At 40.4% G+C, this 22,001-nt stretch overlaps 1 protein-coding gene across 1 annotated transcript; it reads left to right on the forward strand.

Moving 5' to 3' along the window:
• Positions 1–981: 981 nt before the first annotated feature.
• Positions 982–21,772, forward strand: noxa1 (NADPH oxidase activator 1). The gene is made up of 16 exons (XM_020641149.3): positions 982–1,138; positions 2,110–2,284; positions 2,875–2,957; positions 5,064–5,172; positions 7,365–7,499; positions 9,086–9,193; positions 10,466–10,525; positions 10,613–10,650; positions 10,737–10,875; positions 12,081–12,149; positions 12,487–12,580; positions 14,638–14,729; positions 19,100–19,260; positions 19,727–19,835; positions 20,809–20,932; positions 21,086–21,772. The coding sequence occupies exons 2-16, from the start codon at positions 2,111–2,113 to the stop codon at positions 21,190–21,192; spliced, it is 1,602 nt and encodes a 533-aa protein (XP_020496805.1). The 5' UTR covers positions 982–1,138; position 2,110; the 3' UTR covers positions 21,193–21,772.
• Positions 21,773–22,001: the final 229 nt, after the last annotated feature.

Here is a 22,001-nt window from a genome sequence, read left to right on the forward strand (position 1 = left end):
GGTTGAGCTGGTTTGCTCTCACAGGGTCCCCAGCTTCTGTGTTGTTACCTTTCTTCTTGCAGCCTGTGATGGGTTTCATGCCCTCCCAGACCTCTCTCGTGTTCTTGTTCAACAGTAAGTAAGTCAAGATCTTAGGAAAACAATGGAAAACATACTCATCGTACTCATCCTAAAGGGGAAATAGAGTAAAATTAAGTAAAATAACTGAATAATCAAATAAAATGTAATGTTTGCGCCTGAAGCGCTCTGTTTTGCACCTGGGGGGGATGAGGCGTTGGCTGAAGGAGCTGCAACATGAACTCCAAAGCACACCTTTAGCTGGAGGATTTCCTTGATTGTTAACTTTATTATTTTTATGCCAACCCAACCGTATTACTTTATGTTTGTCTACTGGAAACCCGGCGTTTTCCCCTTGACTTCCTTCTCTGACATGTTCCTTGTAAAGTGAGGTCAAAGGTCACTTAAGAAAGATTCTAATCTTCTCAGATATCCTATTATGTAAACCTAAGAGATCGACTACAGCTTCATACAGAGTGATATCATTGTGGAATGACTCATTATTATGAGACTTACTACAGAAACCTTTTATAACAATACAAGAGTCATAGTGGATTGTGTTTAGGAAAACAGTTACCTGGACAGTTCTTCACCTCCCACCTGCACCATTCATCTGTTTGCTCCTATTCTTAGTGTACGTGACACAGAGATGATGTGAATGAATGCAGAAAAATCCCACACACAACCTCTGCTGGAAAAACTCATGTTGAAATAAAATCTATTCTAATGAGGAGATATAATCTCCGGTGGGGTTATCAAGTCAAACAGGTTTAAATAAACCCTGTGTGACTCATGTGTGTGTGTGTGTGTGTGTGTGTGTGTGTGTGTGTGTGTGTGTGTGTGTGTGTGTTGTAATGGTTCTTGTTGACGTGTGTGTGTGTGTGTTGTAATGGTTCTTGTTGACAGGTGTGGGTGCTAGGAATGTGGATGGAGGACTTCCTTGTGACAACAGGGTGGAGACTCAGGAGGAGGCCGGTTTTCTCTCAGCCCCACTTCCCTGTCGGCTCAGAGCGGAGGAAGCAGAGCGGACACACACACACACACATTGATCTCTCACCTGACTGCCACTCAGGAGCAACAGGTAAGACGTCTGAAAGCTGAGGATTTATAACGTTTCTCTGATCATTATTCAGCTTTCTATGAAGTGAACTGAGCGACATGTGCAGTGAAGGGCTGGTCACAATACAAGGAAGTATTCCAGGAAAAATACACAGACTGTTCCTGATTAACATCTGAGCAGTTTTCCCTCTTCCTTAACTTTTATATGTATTTTATTTTTTTCTATTTTTGGGCTTAGTATGCCTTTATTAGAGAGACAGGAGAGTAGATTGAGTCAGAAGTAGAGAGTGGGGAATGACAGCCACAGGTCAGATTTGAACCTGGGCCGCCCACTTTGAGGACTACATCCTCTGTGTGCGAGAACTAACCACTTTTTCACAGGCAAACTTTTTATTATTTGTTGAAACGGGCGTAGAAGTTGGGGGAAAAAGTGCCCCAGGTGCCATGGGCCCCAGGGGAGGAGCCTTAGTGAGCCTGTCATATTAATGTATTTATATTTGTTTCTCTATAAGTCATGACTCTCATAGTAAAGGTCAAATTTGCAAAAGGAAAATCAACTGTAAAAGCCTTAAAAGCAAATCAAATTCCAAAAAGGTTCAGATATTACCAGGTTTAATTCATTGTTATGGTTTGATTTGAGGTTGTAACACAAAGTTTGAGTTTTTTAAAGCAGTCCATTACAAGAATTTGAAACTTCGATATGAAACTAGTAAAGGCCTGTTTTGATACCACCACAACAAACAATAAGTCTATCATTCCTGGGTCATTGGTGTTATTGTAATGGAGGTGTGGTTATAGAAATATCACAGGGTTGGCTGAGGCTGTAGAGGGGACAAATGAAATGTGTAATCTTGTCATGTGGCCCAGAAATCCTGGAGACCCCCCTGTTTATAGAGAGTTACCAGCGAAGTTGTAAGAGTGTAGTTCAGCCTATCATTAACATTTCACATGTCATTCCACCTTCTCTTACTCTCCTCCTGTCTCTGTCTGCAGGATGCTGTACACGGAGTTACTGCGGCTGTGGGACGAGGCGGTGCAGGCGGTGGACGCCAAGGACTGGGAAGGATCTCTGGCTAAACTGGATCAGATCAGTGAACACTCGTCTCGCACTCTGTTTAATGCTGCATCAGCTCACCTGGCTCTGGGAGAGCTGGAACTGGCCATGAAGGTCTGTGACTTGAGTGTGTAAAGGGATTCTAAGGGGGGGGGGGGATAAGGCAGGGGATAAGGAAGTATGGACTGGGAAAGTTGAAGTAGCCAGAGGTATTAAAACTCCACATGTTGTATTCTAGTGTTTATCAGTCATTACAAAAAAGACACTCAAGAGCAGGTCTAGACGGTACTCTTTGTTTTATTGTTTACAACATTTAGCAACGTTATAGTGGGCAAAGAAAAACTTCCTCTGAACAGGCAGAAACCTCGAGCAGGACCAGACTCATGTTAAAGAGCCATATGCTGTGACTGTGTGAGAGAAAGAGAGAGAGGGATAGAGTCAAACAAACAGAGCAACAATAACAGATGTAACAGATATACAGATGTATGGCAACAATGCCGGTAATAATAATGGTAAAAGTATGAGTAATTTAAGCAGGAACAGCAAAGTATGATAATCAGTTGATGTAAATAACCATAACAGCCGAGGTCAGCAGGTCTAAAATGACAATTTACAATTATAATAATAAAAAAATGAAGCATATTGAAAGACTTTCAGTGTCCAACTTGAACTTTAACCTGTCTCCTCGTCTCTGTGATGTCCAGGCTTTAGACCTCACCATTTCCAAGGATCAACGTCTGGCAGTGGGTTTCTTCCAGAGAGCAGCTGTGATGATGCAGATTGACAGGTAGGAGGATAGATACACCATATACATTAAAGACTAACAATGAAACTATTGTGACACAATGACAGACCATGTCAGTGTCGCAGAGTGTCTTTTAAACAACTCACCATAGAGAATACTGAGATAGGAGTGAAAACAAATGTGCGACTATCCTGTAATGTCAGTCAAATACAAGGCAGCTGATTTTCAGTAAAGAGAGCATAGAGTAATTACATGAGAAACAAACAGGATTCTTAAGCAGTATGAAGAGAATGGTTGTCATTTTAGTAATATAACCAAGACTGGACAAGGGAGACAGAAATAGAAATAAGAAAAAATCATGTTTGCAGCTTGTTGTGGTGTTCACTAGTGTTTGTCAGAGCGCCAATAGTGTGAAGAGAAAATGCAAGGCAAGAAGTCCGATGTGTTAATTAAGTTTCACTCCAATGCAAAGCTACACCTGTATGTTACAGCCTACAGCTGCAAACCAAATACTTCATAACTGAACCACTGTAGAACATTCATCCATCCATTTTCTTTACCACTTTTCCCATTCGGGGGGCGAGACGCGGGGTACACCATGGACTGTTCGCCAGTCAATCACAGGGCTGACAGACAACCAGCCACACTCACATTCACACCAAAGGGTGATGTAGAGTCACCAATTAACCTAATGAGCATGTGTTTGGACTGTGGGAGGAAGTCAGAGTACCTGGAGAAAACCCAGGATGCATGGGGAGAACATGCAAACTCCACACAGAGAGGCTCCTGTCCGACGGGGATTTGAACCAGGAACCTCCTCGCTGTGAGGCAACAGTGCTAATTACTGCACCACCGTGCAGCCCACTTCAGACTAAATTATAAAAATAAATTCCAAAATCTTGGAATTTATAGAGGCAGAAGAGTTTCTCAAGCTGAGGAGAAAATGGAGAACTGTTCATCATGTGAAGAGACTGCTTCACAAGTCAGCAAATTAACTGTATGTTCTCCATATTTCTTCTTCTTCACATTTGATCACGCAGGTTTCTGAGAGATCTCGTGTCTGTAAATTGTTAAAAAAAACTATAAAACGACAGGTGTGGGGTCTAGTGAGTCGTCTAGTGCAGTGGTTCCCAAACTATACTAAGACCAGGCGGGGACCCCCCTCTTGCAACATTTCTTAAATTCCTTGAACTAACACATGTTATTATTTTTAGTGAAAGATTGTCATAAAAATGTATGTACTGTATATTTAAATATGCATTTATGAATAACATCTAATAATACACATTACGATACAAATACTGTAATATGTTTTTTATTCTTGGTCCACTGTACTCTCTCTTTCCCTCCAAGTTTTCACGACCCCTTTGGTACTCTCTGGACACCCACTTTGAAAAACACTGTTCTAGTATGTGCGTTTGGAGGATTATGATGTTAAAAATCAGTTGAAAATGTCCTTAAGTCTGTGGTCTGCATGTTGTTAGAATCGTCAAGTGTATAGCAAGTTTAAGCAAGCTCTTTTTATGTTCTCTATTTTTGAGATCAACCAATCACAGCTTCTGAAAAAATATGTCATCCCTACTGACAGGGTCAACCATACCTCCTCATTAAGATCAAAGTTTCTGTCCCTTCCTCGCTCATTGCTAGAATATTTTAAGTTGGATGCTCTCTGATTTATAATTAACAAAACAGAAGACATGTTATTTTGAAGTGATAAATTTCCCCCCATTTTCTCTCAGTTCCATAAAGCAAAATAACAGTTCTTGGAATTCCATCATCAATTTGCTTTGGATGAATTGGATGAAATTGCTCTTTATTCAAACGGATTGTTAATGAATGTGATCGTAGCCCATGAATCCAGTTTTGAATCAGATCGTCTTGTAAAGGAAAGTTCCACCCCCAAAGCATGAAATATTTGTTGTATCCATCCAATAAGGAGGGGGTTGTGTAAAAACCGTCTCTGGTCTTGACCTTCACTTCCTGGAGACTTTTCATCACTGCGGGGTTGCTAGTAATCATTTGAAAACTCCAGGAAGTTTCTGGGCCACAGAGTCCTGCGTTTGTACAGACATTCAGGTCCTGAATTCTAGTTTTAAAGCATTTTCCATCTATAACTGACAGTATCTCTCTGTTTGTTTGTGTGTGCAGGTTGGAAGAGGCTCTGTCGGACTGCATCTGGGCACAGAAACACATGAGAGGAAACATGGTCATCGACTACAGACAGCTTGGACTACGATTCAAACTGTTTAGCTGGCAGGTCTGACATTCAGCCTAAAACACACACACACACACACACACACACACACACACACACACACACACACACACAGGGTGCTTCACACACCTGCGTGGAGACAGGTAAACGGCGGCCTTCAGTCTGCTTCTTCTGACAAAATGAAATGAAAAGGAAATCAGATCCCGTGAGCTCTGTCAGTGATGTGGAATAAAAACAGAGCGAACTGAGCTGAATCATCATCACCTCCATTGTGTGGTTGAAATGTCACACACACCTGAGAGCATACAAAGCCCTATTGATGCAGGCTAAGACGAGGTTACACAACAGCACATATTTCTGAAACACGGATAAGACACATTGCAGCCTCCTAGACACGATGCACCTGCAGACAGATAGAGCGAAGCTAAGGTGTAAAGAGTGGGAGGCACTTTAAATCATCAGCGGGATTTTCTTTTGTTGAACTTTGAACATCGTTAAAAATGAAGCTATGACTTCATTGATTCGGATCTGATTTGATAAAAAAGATGTACTGATTTCATAAACAAACTTAACTTATCTACACTGGTTGTAAAGTGGATTACATGAGCTGTACTAAGGCATGCATGAAGATGGTACTGATGATGATGATAATGGTGATGATGAAGGGAAAACAATGGTTGCTAAATTGCAAAAAACTTGTGATTGTCGTAAAGCATCTTTGTGTTACTTACATTTTAGGCACGATAAAATCAGTCAAATGTAGCCTGTAACTTGTAGCTTGTTGCCTGTAACTTGTAGCATGTAGCTTGTAGCCTGTAGCTTGTAGCATGTAGCTTGTAGCCTGTAGCTTGTAGCATGTAGCTTGTAGCCTGTAGCTTGTAGCTTGTAGCTTGTCTTGTATCACTGCACTGTGCAGTAATGTCAAAGCTCCTTTTGTCTGTGGTGAAGCTAGGCTAAATGCTTTTACATCCATTAACTCTGCTGATAAATGTTCTGCTTTTAGAGTCCAGGAAGGGCACTCTCAAAAAAATGTTTAAGTGATGGCAAACTGTAGGCTACCCCGGTTCAAGTGTTTTATCGCTTTCAAACCATCACTGGAATGTTTCTTGCATTTTACAATTCAGCCGTCAAAGCCGCATGTGTGAACGCAAATGGCCAAATTTGAAATTACTCAGAATTTTTCCTGCCAGCTTTCCAGTAAAATGTCCTTTTTTAAATTCAACACGAGGAGACGGAGGGTGTGATGATGTTGAATATCCTGCAAACGAAGCAATCTCGATGCAAGCAACACAACTGCTTCATTATGTTTTCTGTTCTATGTTCTTCTTCACTCTTTAGTTCATACAGCAAATGTTTTGAAGAACACGAAGCATTGATATAAAGGCAGACATTTTAATAATAGCACTCTGTTGCTCTGTCTGCCATTTCTGTGCTAATCTTTTTACGTCACGTCTTGCCTCCTGAGACCCCCTCACTCGTCTGACAGGGAAAGGCTCCTGCTGTGAGGTGGAATTTTCTGGAGTGAATATGTGAAAAAGTCTATAGAAACCTTTTATATTATGATACAAGTGTATCATCTAGAACCCGTCTAGGATGCTCTAAAACTGGTCATTGCACCTACATAACCCCGTAGTCCTGTGAGGGTTCTACAATATATCCTCGCTGCAGCCTTTAGTCTGACACCAAAACCTTCATGAACCTCAGTTCAAGAAAGACTTCCTCTAAGGCAAATAAATAGTTGTGAGTAGAACATTGCTCTTCAGGGACAAATCATTTGAAAACCTTAGTTCTTAGTGAGTACATCGTAAGTGTGTATTTGACAAATGAAGCACACAAATGAATTAATTCTGCAAGACATATCTGAGGCTGTTTTTCTTCAAACTAGTGAAACTGGCACAGGTCTCTGGCTGTTTAAATCACAGCTTGAATAGAAGCATCTTATGTTGCTCTGCTGATTTCTACCTTTTGGAGCTGACAAGTGTGAGCTGATAGCTTCACTCTCCAGTGTCTTAATAACTCAGTGCATGGGGTGTTTTTGTTCCAAAACCAAAAAGAGAGTTTGGAAAGACAAAATGTTTAGCTAAATGATGATTCAATCTGTGGTACTTGTTCCTGCACAAAACAGTTCTCTGTGTGTAAATGATGAAGTAAAAGTGAGTGTTGACACATGCAGTAAAAATGGATGAATATTAATGGGCTGCTACTGAAATTTCTAAATGTGATGCGTCCCCTAGGTGTTGTATAATGCCGCAGCTGTCTACTGTCGGATGGGCCAGTGGGAGCAGTCGAGGGAGGTGCTGCTGTCAGCATCCCAGGAGAGAGGGGGAGTTCGAGGGGGGAACATAGAGGCGGCTCTGGACAGCGTCATGGTGAGTTGCTGTGGTGAAAAATGTCCAAAGTCAACTGCTCTTGAACTGTTTGTGCTGTATCTCTATGTAGAGCTGTAACTGCCATGTTACCATAACAACAGCAGTAACAAAATTATTCTACTAGGTGAGGAAAGTTTGAGCCATCTTCACTTTAAGATTCAATCAAATGTAAACTTGTCCAGTTGGTGTGCCATTTATCAGTCATAATGAAGGACAATTAACCCATTTAAAGGTCACATATTAGCCTCCTTTTCAACAAGTTTAAACAAGTCTCAGAGCTCCCCAAAACATGTGTGTGAAGTCTCTTGTTTGAAATCCACTCTGATCCTGTATTTGATCATGTCTATAAAGCCCTCTATTTCAGCCCAGCTCAGAACAGGCTGTTTCTGTGTCTGTACCTTTAAATGTAAATGAACTATGTCTGACCACGCCCCATCTCTGGAAGGGCTTGGGTGGCTCTGGCTTTCCTGTATCATGCCAGATTGTTTGAGGCAGACTCAGATGGAAGAACAAACACCTAGCTGTGGGAGTGTCACCCACCTGGGGGAGGGGTTACTGCCCTTTGTGATGTCATGAAGGGAAAATCGCCAAACGGCCTGTTTGAGCACACATTTCCTGAAAAGTGGAGCAGGCAAAAGATGTGAGAGGATGGACTTTTCTCATTATTGGGGGGTTGTAGACAGACTAGAGACACATATTAGTGTTAGAAAAACATGGTAAAGTGTATTCTGCAAAATGTGTGTCATTGTAAAGTGAGTGCAGGTGGTGTAGTTCCCGCAGCAGGAATGTCTGCTGCGTAGGATCAAAAGTCACAGCCAGCAGGAGCGTTGATCTCTGGAGTGATGAGGCACCAAGTTATATTTATGCTCATCTCATTCATAATCGAGTTCACACTGCCAAATGTCGTTAGAAAAAGTATGTGCTCATAGTAACCAGGGCAGAGAACATTTGAAACAACCTTTAGATAACAAATCAACCATGAACACAATAACACTTTCAAACTGCAGAATAGCCTCAGGGAAGGCACTTCTTTCAAATGTCTCACATTGAATACAGAGTTTGTCAGATTTGTGGAATAGTTGTCTAGTAGTATGAAGCTTGTTAAACTGCCAAGACTGGGTATTTATGGGGAGGTGGAGGGACGCACAGAACAATGGCATAAATGCCCCGGAGGGAGACAAATCCATTTTTTTTTTTTAAGCCATCAGCAATATGAAAGGCTAACAATGAGGGAGTGGAGCAGAGCTATTGGATGTGAGAACAGCTGATGACAGGGTGAGCATGCATGGAAAAGTTCATGCAACATGAGGATGGACAATAAAACCAACATGCAGAATATATGAATTCATGACCCGACTCTTGCTACATGTGATGAAACTGTTACATACCTGATACAAACAGAAAACAAAGTGAGAGCTGACTCTGAAGTCTAGTGCTGACATTTCAATGTTTCTTTAATGGCTGTTCTTAACATGATTTTGACCATTTATTGATGGTATTCTGATTTACATCAGTGATTTTAAACTTGGGGGAAAAGGTAATTACATGTCTATACATATTCTTTGTTCTCTGTTTTTTCTTCTCAGAGGGAGGAGGTCCTGGCTCCTCTGCTGGTGCCGGAGGGGGTGGTGTTTCGTCCCAGGAAACAGGAAGTGGAGCAGCTGCAGCAAAGAGACTTCTTGGGCAAATCAAAGGTAGAGGTACCCCATCATCAATGCTTTCTATACAGTAGGTGTATGGTAAGATGTTTCTGCCACGCTGGGAGAAAGAATAAACCAAAAGTGGCGTGTCAGTGGAACACAACAGATTTACTCAGAGACCCCCCCTTCAGATTAGTCCTGCTTTTGGAGAACTCTCAAGGAAATGTTTAGTTGTATTCAGTGAGGGAAAAGATTTTAAAATGGTAAACTGTTCATTAGTGATATTCTAACAGCTGCATTTCTTCTCTCGTATTCAAGTCTGATAAAAGCCGCTGATCGAGCCACATCATTCAGAATAAACTGTATATCAACATACCAACAAGCGGGTACAGCCAGAACAGTTGGAGCATTTGTTCAAATTGAAAATGCAACTGAGTCTATAACCGCTCAGTTTATGGATTCAAAAAGCCAAAATGTCTCCTTGAGGCTACAAATAATCAGAGCAGCAGAATGTGTGATGGACCTGAAGCTCGCTTCAAACTGAAGGTGATTTGTGATTTAAGTTAAAATAAAATTAACAGACATGAAGCAGTCCAAGCTTTAAATTGGAACTCAACATAGTCCCTTACAGATAACCTGTGTAATGCAGAATATTCATAGTTGATGTGATGTCACCGCCCACCTGGCAGGAAAGACTTTCTACAGCTGTAACTCGCACTACCGAGAAGTTGCCTGTCTGAGTTGCCACATTATGTTTCTTAACCAGTTTTGTTTTTATTATTATTATTATTATTATTTTTGGTCTTTGTATGCCTTTCTTTAGATACAGGGAGGGAGAGAGAGAGAGTAGGGAATGACATGCAGGAAAGGAGCCACGAGTTGGATTCGAACCCGGGCCGTTCGCTTTCAAGGACTTCAGCTTCTGAACATGGGGCGCCCCCACCACTATGTCTTTTAACCATTTATTTAAATTAAAGTTGTTGTTGTTTAGTTAGAGGCACAAACTGAGGATGAGCCCAAGTTGTGCTTCTTCAGAATCCCATCTGAGAAAGAAAACCCAGAGAGGGGGAGATTGTGGGTTAATGCTGTCACTGTGACGGAACACAAGAACTGACTTCTCTTAATCCTGCCATAAATATTGTCTTGACTTGAGGAAAATATTTCTGCCCCAGAGCACTGACGAGCTGCTTTCTGCTTGAGAAAGAAGATGTAATTAATTTGAATCACACACATATTGTTTGATACCATTAAAATATAGAACACTGAAGTATGACATGTTTTTACAAAGAAGTGAAATCTGAAGTTGCAGATAATTTTTGCTTTCAGGTGATTTCTTCCATGATTCCCAATGATGACTTTGGAGGCTTTGAACCTTTAAGGATGCAGGTAAAAGGATCACAGTGTCAACATGAATAATAAATAATAATGTTATCACTTAGTCCCTTCAGTAACTCTGTTCTTCTTCTCCATCAGAAACCTGGTTTCTATGAACCCAAAGTGGACGGACCTCAGTGAGTATCACCTGTCACAAAGTTAAAGTATTATTCTGAGCTGATAACACAGAGAGGAGATAACACCGGCAAACGCTTCATTTCAGGGATTCTCGGTACATGCGTCTGCGGACCCCTTACATGGCTCGGGGCCCCGGACAGCTGACTGTGCCAGGAGGGGCCATGGTGTTTTTATTCGCAGAGGAGGACAGGGACGGGATGGCGACCGTCATTTATGACGGACAGGTGAGGAGAGAGAGGCTGAATCTGTAATGAGCCGAACGTGCAGTGGAAATCTTTATCCACAGAACGTGTGTTTGTTACTCCTGAGAAATGTTCCAATGTATTTATATTAATATTCTTATATTGTTTTGATTTCATCTGTTTTAGCCTCGTCTTTTTCGTCCTCTCATTTCCTCTCTGTGATTAAACATCTTTTGTCTCCTTGCTCTAACTGATCTGTACCCTGATGTTTTTCTTGCTTATGTTTGGACTTATTGTTCTGGATTCTGTTTTTGTGTTGTCTTTGTCATTCTAAAAACTCTGTTTTTAGAGGAGCTTGTTTTGTTCCCCGAGATGGGGATGAGTGGAGTTACAATAAAAATGTAAAATCAGGGATGAAGAAAAAAGACGGGGAACAGGGAAAATTAACAAATGATTTATTAACAACTTAAAGTGGATACACAATTGAACTAAAAACAAGCTTCTTTCAAAAAAAAAGAAGCCAAAAACTGACATGATCAAACGCAAACACAAAATTCTAATTAACAAGAGAAACTACAACACCCTTCTTCCACTGAAGAAGTAAGATCAGCTTGGCTTCCACACGATCACTGCATGACCCACTGGCCACTGCTTTCACATCTCCCCTGCTTTTTATGCTGAAGGCCTAAAAGCCCTGTTTCCACCAAGGGGTCCGGTTTGGTTCAGTACAGTTTGGTACAGTTCGGTATGGTAAACCCTGATCTTGCTTGCGTTTCCACAGCCAACCGTACCATTAGAGTCGGATCGTGCAAAAAAAGTAGGACGGTAAGGAGCCCTTATTTTGGTACCATTCCCAACTTTTGACTATGGAAGCAACAATAAATGGGTATCGTACTGAACCGAACCGAACTGAACTGGGCCGCTTGGTGGAAACAGAGCTTTTGACTGCTAGTTGAGCTCACTCACCAGCAGCAGTAGGGTGGAGGGAGAAACAAACACAAAACATGCACACACACAATGTACGGCAGGTAACAGAGCTGTTTGTAACAGAGCTTGATAAGACTCCATATGAAAGATCATGTTGATTTTTAACTGCTTGATGTGTAAATTACAAACTGATTACTTACAGATCTAGTATACAGATATTTGACGATGATAACACATCTTCTTTTACAATCCTGTTGACTTGTGAGTTGTTTTATTTTAAATCGATGTTTGTCGTCATTCAGTATCTGATCTTCTTTCAGAGAGGACTTCTGCCCGTGTCCCTGCTTGATCCTGCAGTTGTCAAGTCATCCAAAGGCAAAATGGAAAAGGTAGAGTATTTTCCTCATGTTCTGATCCACTTTATGATGCATTGGTCAACTATTTGGGCTCATCTCAAGAGAATACAAAGACATGATTTCAATTGGGAGGTGTAATAGCAGCACATTAAAGGTTGTTCAGATGCTGAGCAGAGCTTTATCGCTTTATCCCTGAGGACCTGCAGGAAAAGTTGCAGTGTCAGGGAAAATACATAGAAACTCTCTCTAAAAAAAAAAGGGTCACTCTGCTCCTTTCAGCTACATACGGTTCTTGCTGGTAGGAAATTGCAATTATTTTTCACCTTTGAAATGAATTGCTGTTAGACTAACCTTCGTGTTGTGTCTTCAGTTGCAGAAAGTTCCCAGTGGGATCCCTCTCCCACCTGGACTGAAACCACCCACTCGCCCAAAGGCCCAGCCCAGCTCTGCAGCTCCTCCTCGGGGTAAAAATGCATCACACTCCTCCTCCTGGTCCTCTCCGTCTACTACTTTCTGTGAAATCGTATTGCTTTAAAAGAGGAAGACCTCCCGACCTTCTTCCCTCTGATCGGCTCCTGTGAGCATGTCTCTTTCATAACGGATCATTTCAGGGTCACAGTAATATCTCTGATGTGTACTGTCTGTCTGGCTCTGACGATTCATCTTTACTAGAAGGTTGTGTTTGATTTGGATGTACCTAGCATTCAAGTTGTTGATGCACTGAATATATTCAAAGAGAGAAAAGGATTTAATGAGTCAATTGCTGATAGTTTTAGGTGCTTAATGCCTTTAGTTTGTGCAGCAGGACACAAAGAGAAAGGTGTCAGAATCAAGTTTGAACAGGTAGCAGGCAGACTGTTGTGTCATATTGCTCGGAGAAAGCTTTTTGTCATGGGTCCCTTATTTCCTAATTAATTATAATTATTTCAGCAAAAGAGATTTTTTTATTGATTAAAGATGAAATATAGTAGTAGACAAAGGAAGCTGCGTACACAAAAATGTGTTGCAGCTTCATTTTGTGCAGTAAAATTAAAAGACTGTGGTCAACGGCCTACTAACTGAAGGAGCGATAAGAGTGGTATGCTCAGATATATATGACGACATTCAGGAAATCATTTAAACAGACTTATATTAAGAATAGCCACACATCAGCCAGTGTTTACACCTGCATGTTGAGAGACGTCATGCAGGGATAAATATAGAGGGCTGAGGCTGTTAAGTTTTGATTGTTTATCTTTTTTTTGCAGCAGTGCCGGAGTTTAGTTCCAATCATAAATGATTCATTTCTTTGGGTGTGGGTGTTTTGTGTGGTCAGGGCCTAATGTGGCACAAGTTTAACGTACAGAGCCATCACTTTGAAACAGCTTTGAGATAAAAACAAGGGGGGCACCAAAATCTGACATTGCATGCATACATTAACTATATTCTGAAGAAGTGATGTAGAGTGAAAAGCATTTTGGGACTCACCAGTAAGAGTCCATTTAAAATGAATAAGGTCCAGATGTCTCCTACTTTTTCCTCCGATTCTCACTAGACGAGTCAGACATAAATAAAGCTGCACTATGCTGACTGTCATACACTGTCAGGTGTGCAGAGAAATTATCAGACTTGAATTAACCAGCCAGATGTTTGTATTATCTCAGCTTTTATTTACTCTGCTATTGTGGGAACCTTAATGAGACTCTCATCTATCACATTATGTATTTCTACTCTTTCAAGCAGAATTTTCCAGAGGCTTCTTGTTGTTTATAAGTTTTATATTACCCCCAAGAAAGCTCACATGCACACACCTCTCTGCTTACAATCCCACAATGCAATGTTTAAATGTAATGTTACATTTGACCTTAAAGGCAGTATGCAACATTTTACACATAAATACATCAGAAATCAAGTCTATCCTCTGTAAATGTCTCTCTGAGTTATGGCTGTCTACAATGAGTGAGAAGCATGACTCCTGCCAGCTGTATTGTTGTTGGGGCTGTGTTTACATCAAGGACAATTTTGTCTGCCGCTTGCGCTTAATGGTGCTTAATTATCTTGCATTCTAATTCATAACTCCTTTGTGTGAAAGCGAGCAGAGAGGGGTTGATGGGCTGATGGAGGAGAGTGGAGGCTTCAGAATAGCGGAGGTGTCTCCAAACAGCAATTTGGTTTGGTTTCATGCTGGTGCTCAAGGGCGACATCTACTGGATCAAAAAGTTGCACATTCTTCCTTTAAGTCAGAGAAGCAAAGCCAGCAGCAGGATAACTTTTTAAATATTTTGCCATGTAAGAATGTGTCAGTAAGTCAGAACAGGTGGAATATTTCCAGCAAGTAGAAACTACTTCAATATATAAACAGACATGTGAGTATTTTTTTTGAATGCACTGCTGCGATAATAGCTGCAGGGGTGAAATCAAATCTGCAGCTTCATGACGGAATAGGAAGAAAACTTCTCCTCGCCTCTCCTCCCATTAGTACTGCATGTTCTCAGACTGTACCTGTACTGTGTTTTCCCTGCAGTACGCTTTATTTCCACAGACACTCCACCTCCATCCTACATCACCGCCACCCACGCACCGCTGCCAGCCTCCGAGCCTCCCAGGTACACAGCCAACGCAGCCAGCGACCAGGTACAGCCTGATTCATCTGAAATCACATCAAAGTTCTTCTCCCTCACACACACTACAAACACACACAAACACGTTCGTTCTCGTCTCACCTGATCTAAATATAGCGGGATGTGCGGCCATGTGAAGAAAACTGCTTTGTGAGGTTGAAGTTAGCCGGGGAAAGCTGATGTGTCCCGATTAAGTCACAGTGACGCTCAGAGGAGGCAGAGGGAGCCTCTGGAAATAAATATTGTTTTAGAGCCACAATGAATTTTACACATCATGTGACTCAATTATTTTTAGTCAGTTAAGTCCAGCATTAAGACTTGTTTTATAATACAATACCACATCAGAAAATCAGTTTGCACAATATAAATATTTTCCAGTTTAATGATGCATGTGTGCAGAATTCTTTCCATTAGACCACAGGCAGATTTCAAACGTATTTGATTTGTTTCTCTTATAGTGTTTCTGTCTTTGTTATATCTATCTCTGAACATATTTTTCGTTCTTCTTATAACAATCTATTGTAGTTATTTTTGCTTTTATGATGATGTTGAATTAGTGGAAAGAGAGGAAACAAGTGTGACATGAGGGGTAGTCATTAATGACCAGGTCTGCACTAAAACTTTAACCTAAAGGCCATTGATTCTCAACCTCAGGGGGTCACAAGATAATTTCTGGGGGTCGGCAGATTGTTGTGGAGAAGAAGAAAAGAATGACATTTTGAAAGTGAAGTAACATCTGTTTGCCTGGGGGTCACCTGTACCAGTGACATCATTTGTCTATGGCTGTTTTGGTGCTGTTAGGAGGCTGCAGGTGCGTCGTGGTATTCCCACAGACTGCATGTTTGCTGTGTTAGTGACTGCAGATAACATGATAACATGAAACACAAAGCTTTTATTTTTGAGGGTCGTGACTCAAAAAGGTTGAGAATCACTGCTGTATGCAAACAGAACAGCAGCTTGCACAGTGAGATTATATCTACACTCTAAAGAAGTAAACAGTGGTGTTCATTAAGGGTGTAAAGATTAACAGATCTGAATCAGTCACCAATCTTAACGTTTAATATCCAAGTCCAGTATAAACTGGTTTACTGAGGCTTTGCTGCTTGTTCTCATAGCTTGTTCTGCAAAATGTGCTTGGTATCTTCAATCGTGCAAGACTCTTACATTGACCTTTACGTTATCTTATGTTTTTGTGAGAATAAAATAAGCAGTAGGTGGCTCGCTTGTTAGCTAGGTGTTTTACACTGAGAAAACAACGCCCAGTGCCGGACCTCCAAAATCAAATCATGTGGACTTTTTGAAATATGACCGAAAGAAAACTTTTCAAATTTCTACCCTCTGTAGAAAAATGAAGGTACTATGGCAGTCAGACTAGTCCCACCTGGGGACACAGCAGCGCTCAAGTTTAGCTAAGATGCTAAAACAAGCAGCAGTACAAACAGACCTGAATATTAAAGACTAAATCAACTGCAGTTGAAACTTGGATAAATCTTTGGTTATCTCGGCATCTATAGCTCCTTTTATTTCTAAAACCTAAAACTACACCGTGCTGTTGAGAGGGAGTGAGTGAGTAGCAGAAATTTCAGAGAAGGGTCACAAGGTCATAAATAACATCTCAGGAATAGCCTCTAAATTCTTCTGGTTTAGAGGAGCCTTGCAGGTAATAATAGTTTTGCAACATGACGTTTTGAAACATTTTCTCTCACATAAAATGTCTGCTGTTGTGCTCTTCTTGAAACCTCCAGGCAACTGTCAAGGTACTTTGATCTCATCGAGCTTGTTTTGGTTTTAGTTTTCCTGTATAAGACACAAAGAGGAAGAGACCTTGAAACTCACAGTGATTCTGTCCACCACATGGACATGTTACAAACTCAAAACACTTTATTGTAATCTGTTCCCACATTAAAGCGGTGCAGGATGTCCACTCTTGTGGACAGTTCTTTAACTTGACAGAAATTGAGAATATAAAAAAAAAAAAAAATTCTTGCTCCATTATGTCATAACTCAGGCATGAAACAGTGAAGTCATTCTTGGAGTATCGGAAAATGTGCTAATTTTTTTTCACACTTGCAGCCACAGAATGAAACATTACCGTTGTTTTCCAGATTAAGTTTGCTTTGCAGTCCACTATTGTGGATTATATATGCTTAAACAATAACAATGATTCCCATCCTTTGCACAGGGATTTTCAACGTCTTCCCTTTGGACGGAAGTTTTTACTCCCAAGGTGCAGAACAAAGCTGTTCATAAATATACTTTGTTCCTGCTGCTATGACTAAACTGAACAAGCTGTTGCTAAACTTGCTCATACATATTTATTAATATAATTATCTAATTCCATAATTTATTTTTACCCTGGCTTAATTCAGGAGGTTATTTATTTGTGAATTTTATTGGATGTGTTGTTGATATTTCATATATTCCATCATTGGTGGAACCTTGAGCACTTTTTCCATTTTCATATATTTTTTTAGTTTTTTTTTTAATCATGTTTTATTAGGTTTCAAATAGTTTCCCTTCTCTATAAAATGTAGTTTCTGTTTTGTAATTTGTGTGAAATAATGGATGTCAGATCTCACTGGCTGAGAAACAATTCTACCTTCAGGTACAAATAAAAGAACCTGAGTAAGAGTGCAAAGATATAGTTGGGACCTCTAAAGGGTTTAGACATGCTCTGTACAAGATGACTTTTAGCACTCTTAATCAAACTACATTAAGTTGTCGATGTTCAAGACTTAACTCGAGGATCATCAGGCAGAAACAAATGTATACTCTCCTGAGTAAAGTACAAAACATTGGGAAGGCTCAACATGGAAAGATTTATGATTGCTGCTAATGTGAAAATGGAGAATTCAAAACACTCAGCAAGGTGTGCAGAATAGGAAGAAAAAAATCAATCAACCAAACAACACTTAGAATCTCACTTTGATTAGGAGCAGCTTGAACACTAAACTCAGAAAAAAAATCATGAAAGAAAAGTAACTATAAAGTATGAATTATAAATACATATACAACAAAATAAAGCGATCACTCAGGAAAGAGAACCTGCAGAGTATTCAGAAGTCTTACTGCAGAGGGGGAGAAACATTCAGAAAAGCTTTGCTGAGTTTTTGTAGTGAGGCTGTGAAAAGAGCAGATAAAGGGACAAACTCAGGAGACTCAATAAAAGACTGATAAAAATGACTCAGAATGACAGGACTGACAGAAAGGGATTTATTTCCTGCAGAGGATGAATTCTCAGTTTCCTCAGCTTGACGATGGCCTCAGTGTCACATCAAACTGAAGGTGAACAAATATTTGTACAATGTTTCTCCTACATGGCACTGCGGTAAAGAGAACTGAATCCGTTTTACTACACAAAACTCACATCCTGCACGAAGAAGAGCCGGGGAACACAGAGAACATGGAATAGAGAAAGAAGACTCACATTTTCGGCTAAATGAATGGTTAAAGAAGAAGCACCATGTGTGCAGGTGTGACAGGCTAACCTGAAGGTGACAACGACAGACTTGATAAATAAAACCTTTGCTAGCTCTCTTCCCTTTGAGGAAACATTAGCATGTTCATGTGATTTCATGAAATATGAAACTGCTGCACTGCCCCTGTTAGGCTTTTATTTTACTAGTGGCCCCAATTTGGACACTGACCTGGATTTAATTAAGAGGTTGCCTGGTGGACAGTCCACACCTGTCATATGCATCATAGATGGTTATCTAGACACTTAACAGTGAGCCTTATCTTATTCACTCATTTAAAATGCTGTTATATAAAATACTGTGTTGGCCATAAACATCCCAGTTTTCACTCTGAATGTTTCAAATTGTGACATTTAAGCCATTTATTAGTTTACTTTGATATGTAAAAGTACAAAAAATGAAAATGGACAAAATCACTTTTAATTCCTGCTGGATCAGATTTGATACACACAATCTCAACATCATTTTACTGTCAAATAAGCTAAAAATGTAAGTTTATTGTATATTGCCTCAATCCAGTAAACATTCTTAGTATTAGTACATTTTTAAAATGTTTTCTTTCTCTTTTTTTTCAGTTTTGGCAAAAAATTATCCATAAAAAAAATCAAATTTGTACCACTGATCATTTTTGATGTGCTCAGGGTCCTGTGGTGGGGCACGCTCTCTGTCCACTGGCGGATTATCTGTTCCCTGCATGTATCCGGTTGTATTTATGAGGTGTTTTTTTTAAGGAAAAAATGATCTCACCGATGATTCAGAGATCTCAAAAGATTGTGTATCAAATAGGATTTCTTTGGCTTTATAAGTTTGAAAACCATCTGACTGTAACAGATAAAAAATGATATATGAAAACTTTGTTTACATTATTTTTAAATGTGCTTTTTATTTTGGTGCTTTCTGTGCCCAGCATGCAGACTCAGCTCAGGACGCAGACGCGGGATCTGTGGTGGTGAAAGTCCATTACACGTACACTGTGGCTCTGTCCGTCCCTCTGGACACACCGTACAGCGAACTGAAGGAGAGGATTGCGCAGAAATTGGGCCAGCCAGCATCTCAGCTGCGCCTCAGGTAACCGCAGGCCTGCCAACCCACTTCTGTCTCCCTGAATTTCAACAAGTGATGCTGCATTTCTAAAAATATGCTTTTCTTTGTCCACTCCACCCTGTGGGCCTAATATCTGATGTGAGAAAAAGAACACTAAGGCTGCAGCTGCACACGAGACAAGTCCATGAACGCAGCAAATAAACAACAGATTAGGACCGCAAAGAGCTTCACGATGAGATACATGGCACAGATTTATTGCAAGACACATCTAAGGATTAATAACAGCAGTTCACTAGTTCATTTTTCAGGCTGTCAGAATAAAAATAGAAGCCGATAACAACAAATAACATGCATCACATCCTTTTTTAATGCTTGTAATCATCTGTTTCTTCTCTTCTCTGCCGTCCAATTTTTTGCCCCCGTGATGCCCTCAATTTTACAATCCATTCCCCCTCTTCCCCTCCCTCGCTCTTTTTTTTTCTCACATCAGACATAAACTGCACGGCTCCCGGGCGCTCATACCTCTGGGTGGGGAGGAGGAGCCTGGCCGCACCATGCAGGAGGTGGCTGAGGCCGGCAGGGCAACCCTGTGGTGCCAGGTGAGCTCAACACGTCAGGGCATGAGATCACACATTAGGTGCAAGGATGTATCCGGTGGGGGGTTGTTTTTGACTGCCTGTGAGATTTAAACTAAACTACTTTTAAATGGACATGTTCTCGGTTTTGCTCTAAGCGCTGCCAGAATCGTGATGTCAAATTTGAAACAGAGCATTTCTCTGTCAGAAGAAACACACTGTTACTCCAGAAAGATATCAAAGCCACCATCATTCAAACATGTTTTCAGAATATACTTATTTCATGTAGCCTATGTGGTTAGTGCAGCACCCTATTTACGGAGGCTGTGGTCCTCTAAGTGGGTGGCCTGGGTTCGAGTCCGACCTGAGGCTCCTTTCCTGCAAAAATAAAATTCTAAAAAACAAAAACATTATTATACACAACAACAATGTCTTTATAATCAATGTAATAACAATCTTAAGTCAAAGTTATATAAATATTACGTGTTTCATATACAGTTAGCTCAAAATAAAGTACCAAGGTTCAAATTTAGGCAAGTATGTTGGTCAAACTACTGGTCAAAAACATCTTATTACACAATTTTCAGCCACATTCACTCGACAAGTTCAGATCAAATTCTTATTTCAAGATATAAAAAGCAAAAAATCAGGCATGAATTGGTTGTAACAACCAAAATAATCTGCCAGTGGGGCTAGAACATGTCTTGAAATCACTTCTTTGGTTACTTATGATAAAATAAACTGTTCAGATCCATGATTGATGTTTTATTTTTACATGCTGGGTTGATTGCTTGTGGTTGAAGTTTTTTTTAAGTCAAGTGGAGGGACAAAAAAAAGTATAACAACAATGTAGACGACTCAATGCTGTTCAGCAACTCGTTCTATCCCCAAGACACTTTGCACAATCCCTCACTGAGGCTTAGAGATCATAACTTTTATCAACTTATCTAATGAAGGGATATGATACTCAAATTTCACACTTTTTCTAATACTTCAGACAGAAGACCCACTGGCCAACCGTTCCATCCTGTACCAGATGGTGGCGCTGTATGACTATGCTGCCCAGGGCCCGGAGGACCTGGAGTTCAGCGAGGGAGACACCATCGACATCCTGGGTGACGGTGAGGCCTGCAGGTCGACCTCAGAGTCAACATAAAGAGTGTTTTCGTCTCTTTGCGGCACTTTTATTTTCACACTGTGTCCTCCTCACCTCAGGTCTGAGTCTCACCCCCTCTTTATGTCTCTCTCTCTTTATGTGTCTCTCTCTCTGGTAGTTAATGAGGAGTGGCTGGAGGGACACTGTGCAGGAAACATCGGCATCTTCCCCAGCTGCTTCGCCTACCAAGAGAACATCGCTGAGAGCCTTGACAGCCTGTCATAAACACAGACGTGTTACAGTCATCTCTGATAAACCTGTTGACCTGTGACGGTGCCTGTTTACAACCAAGTAACACCTCCATAGGGACAAACAGTGAGCTCAGGATTCACTCTATCATGCTTCATATATCTTTCTTGTTTGTTATCGCTGTATAGCTGCTACAGGGACTCAGAGAATATCTGTGGTACTGAAGAGTATGTTTATATTAAACCTGCTGTGCTTCTTTTTCTGTTAGTTATATTCCTGTTGGCTCCTAATATTCAAATGAGAGTTCATACTGACATTATTGAACGTCATTATGTTATTAATCCAACTAAACGATCTTGCAATATTATTTTCAGGTTTACAATGATCGTCAAAGTTAGTTGCAGTTGCCCTATAGTGCCACAGGAAACACTTTTGTACTGTATCCAGATATTAAAATCTGTCCTTAAACCTCTGTGTGTCCTTAGCTGAATTAAATGATGTAATGACGATTGAAGCGATGAGGTAGTAGTGAAGTAGTGGTTTACTTTTTGGTAGAGTAGTTCAGTGAAAAATGATCTTGTGTATAATCTTGATAAAAACAGTTTGTGAAATGTGATGGTGTGACAACAAGTGATTTAAAGCTTTCTGGAAGAACATACAGGAAGATGAAACATAGCACTGGGCTTCGCTAAGATACACTATACAGTACGATACACATTAAGATACAATATGATACACTCCAATATGATATGAAATAAAGTACAACACTTCAATATGATGCCATATAATACACTAACCTATGTTACAATATGATGCTACACCATATGATATGCTACGGTATAATA

The sequence above is a fragment of the Labrus bergylta genome, chromosome 2 (assembly GCF_963930695.1).
Source record: "Labrus bergylta chromosome 2, fLabBer1.1, whole genome shotgun sequence".
Lineage (NCBI taxonomy): Eukaryota > Metazoa > Chordata > Actinopteri > Labriformes > Labridae > Labrus > Labrus bergylta.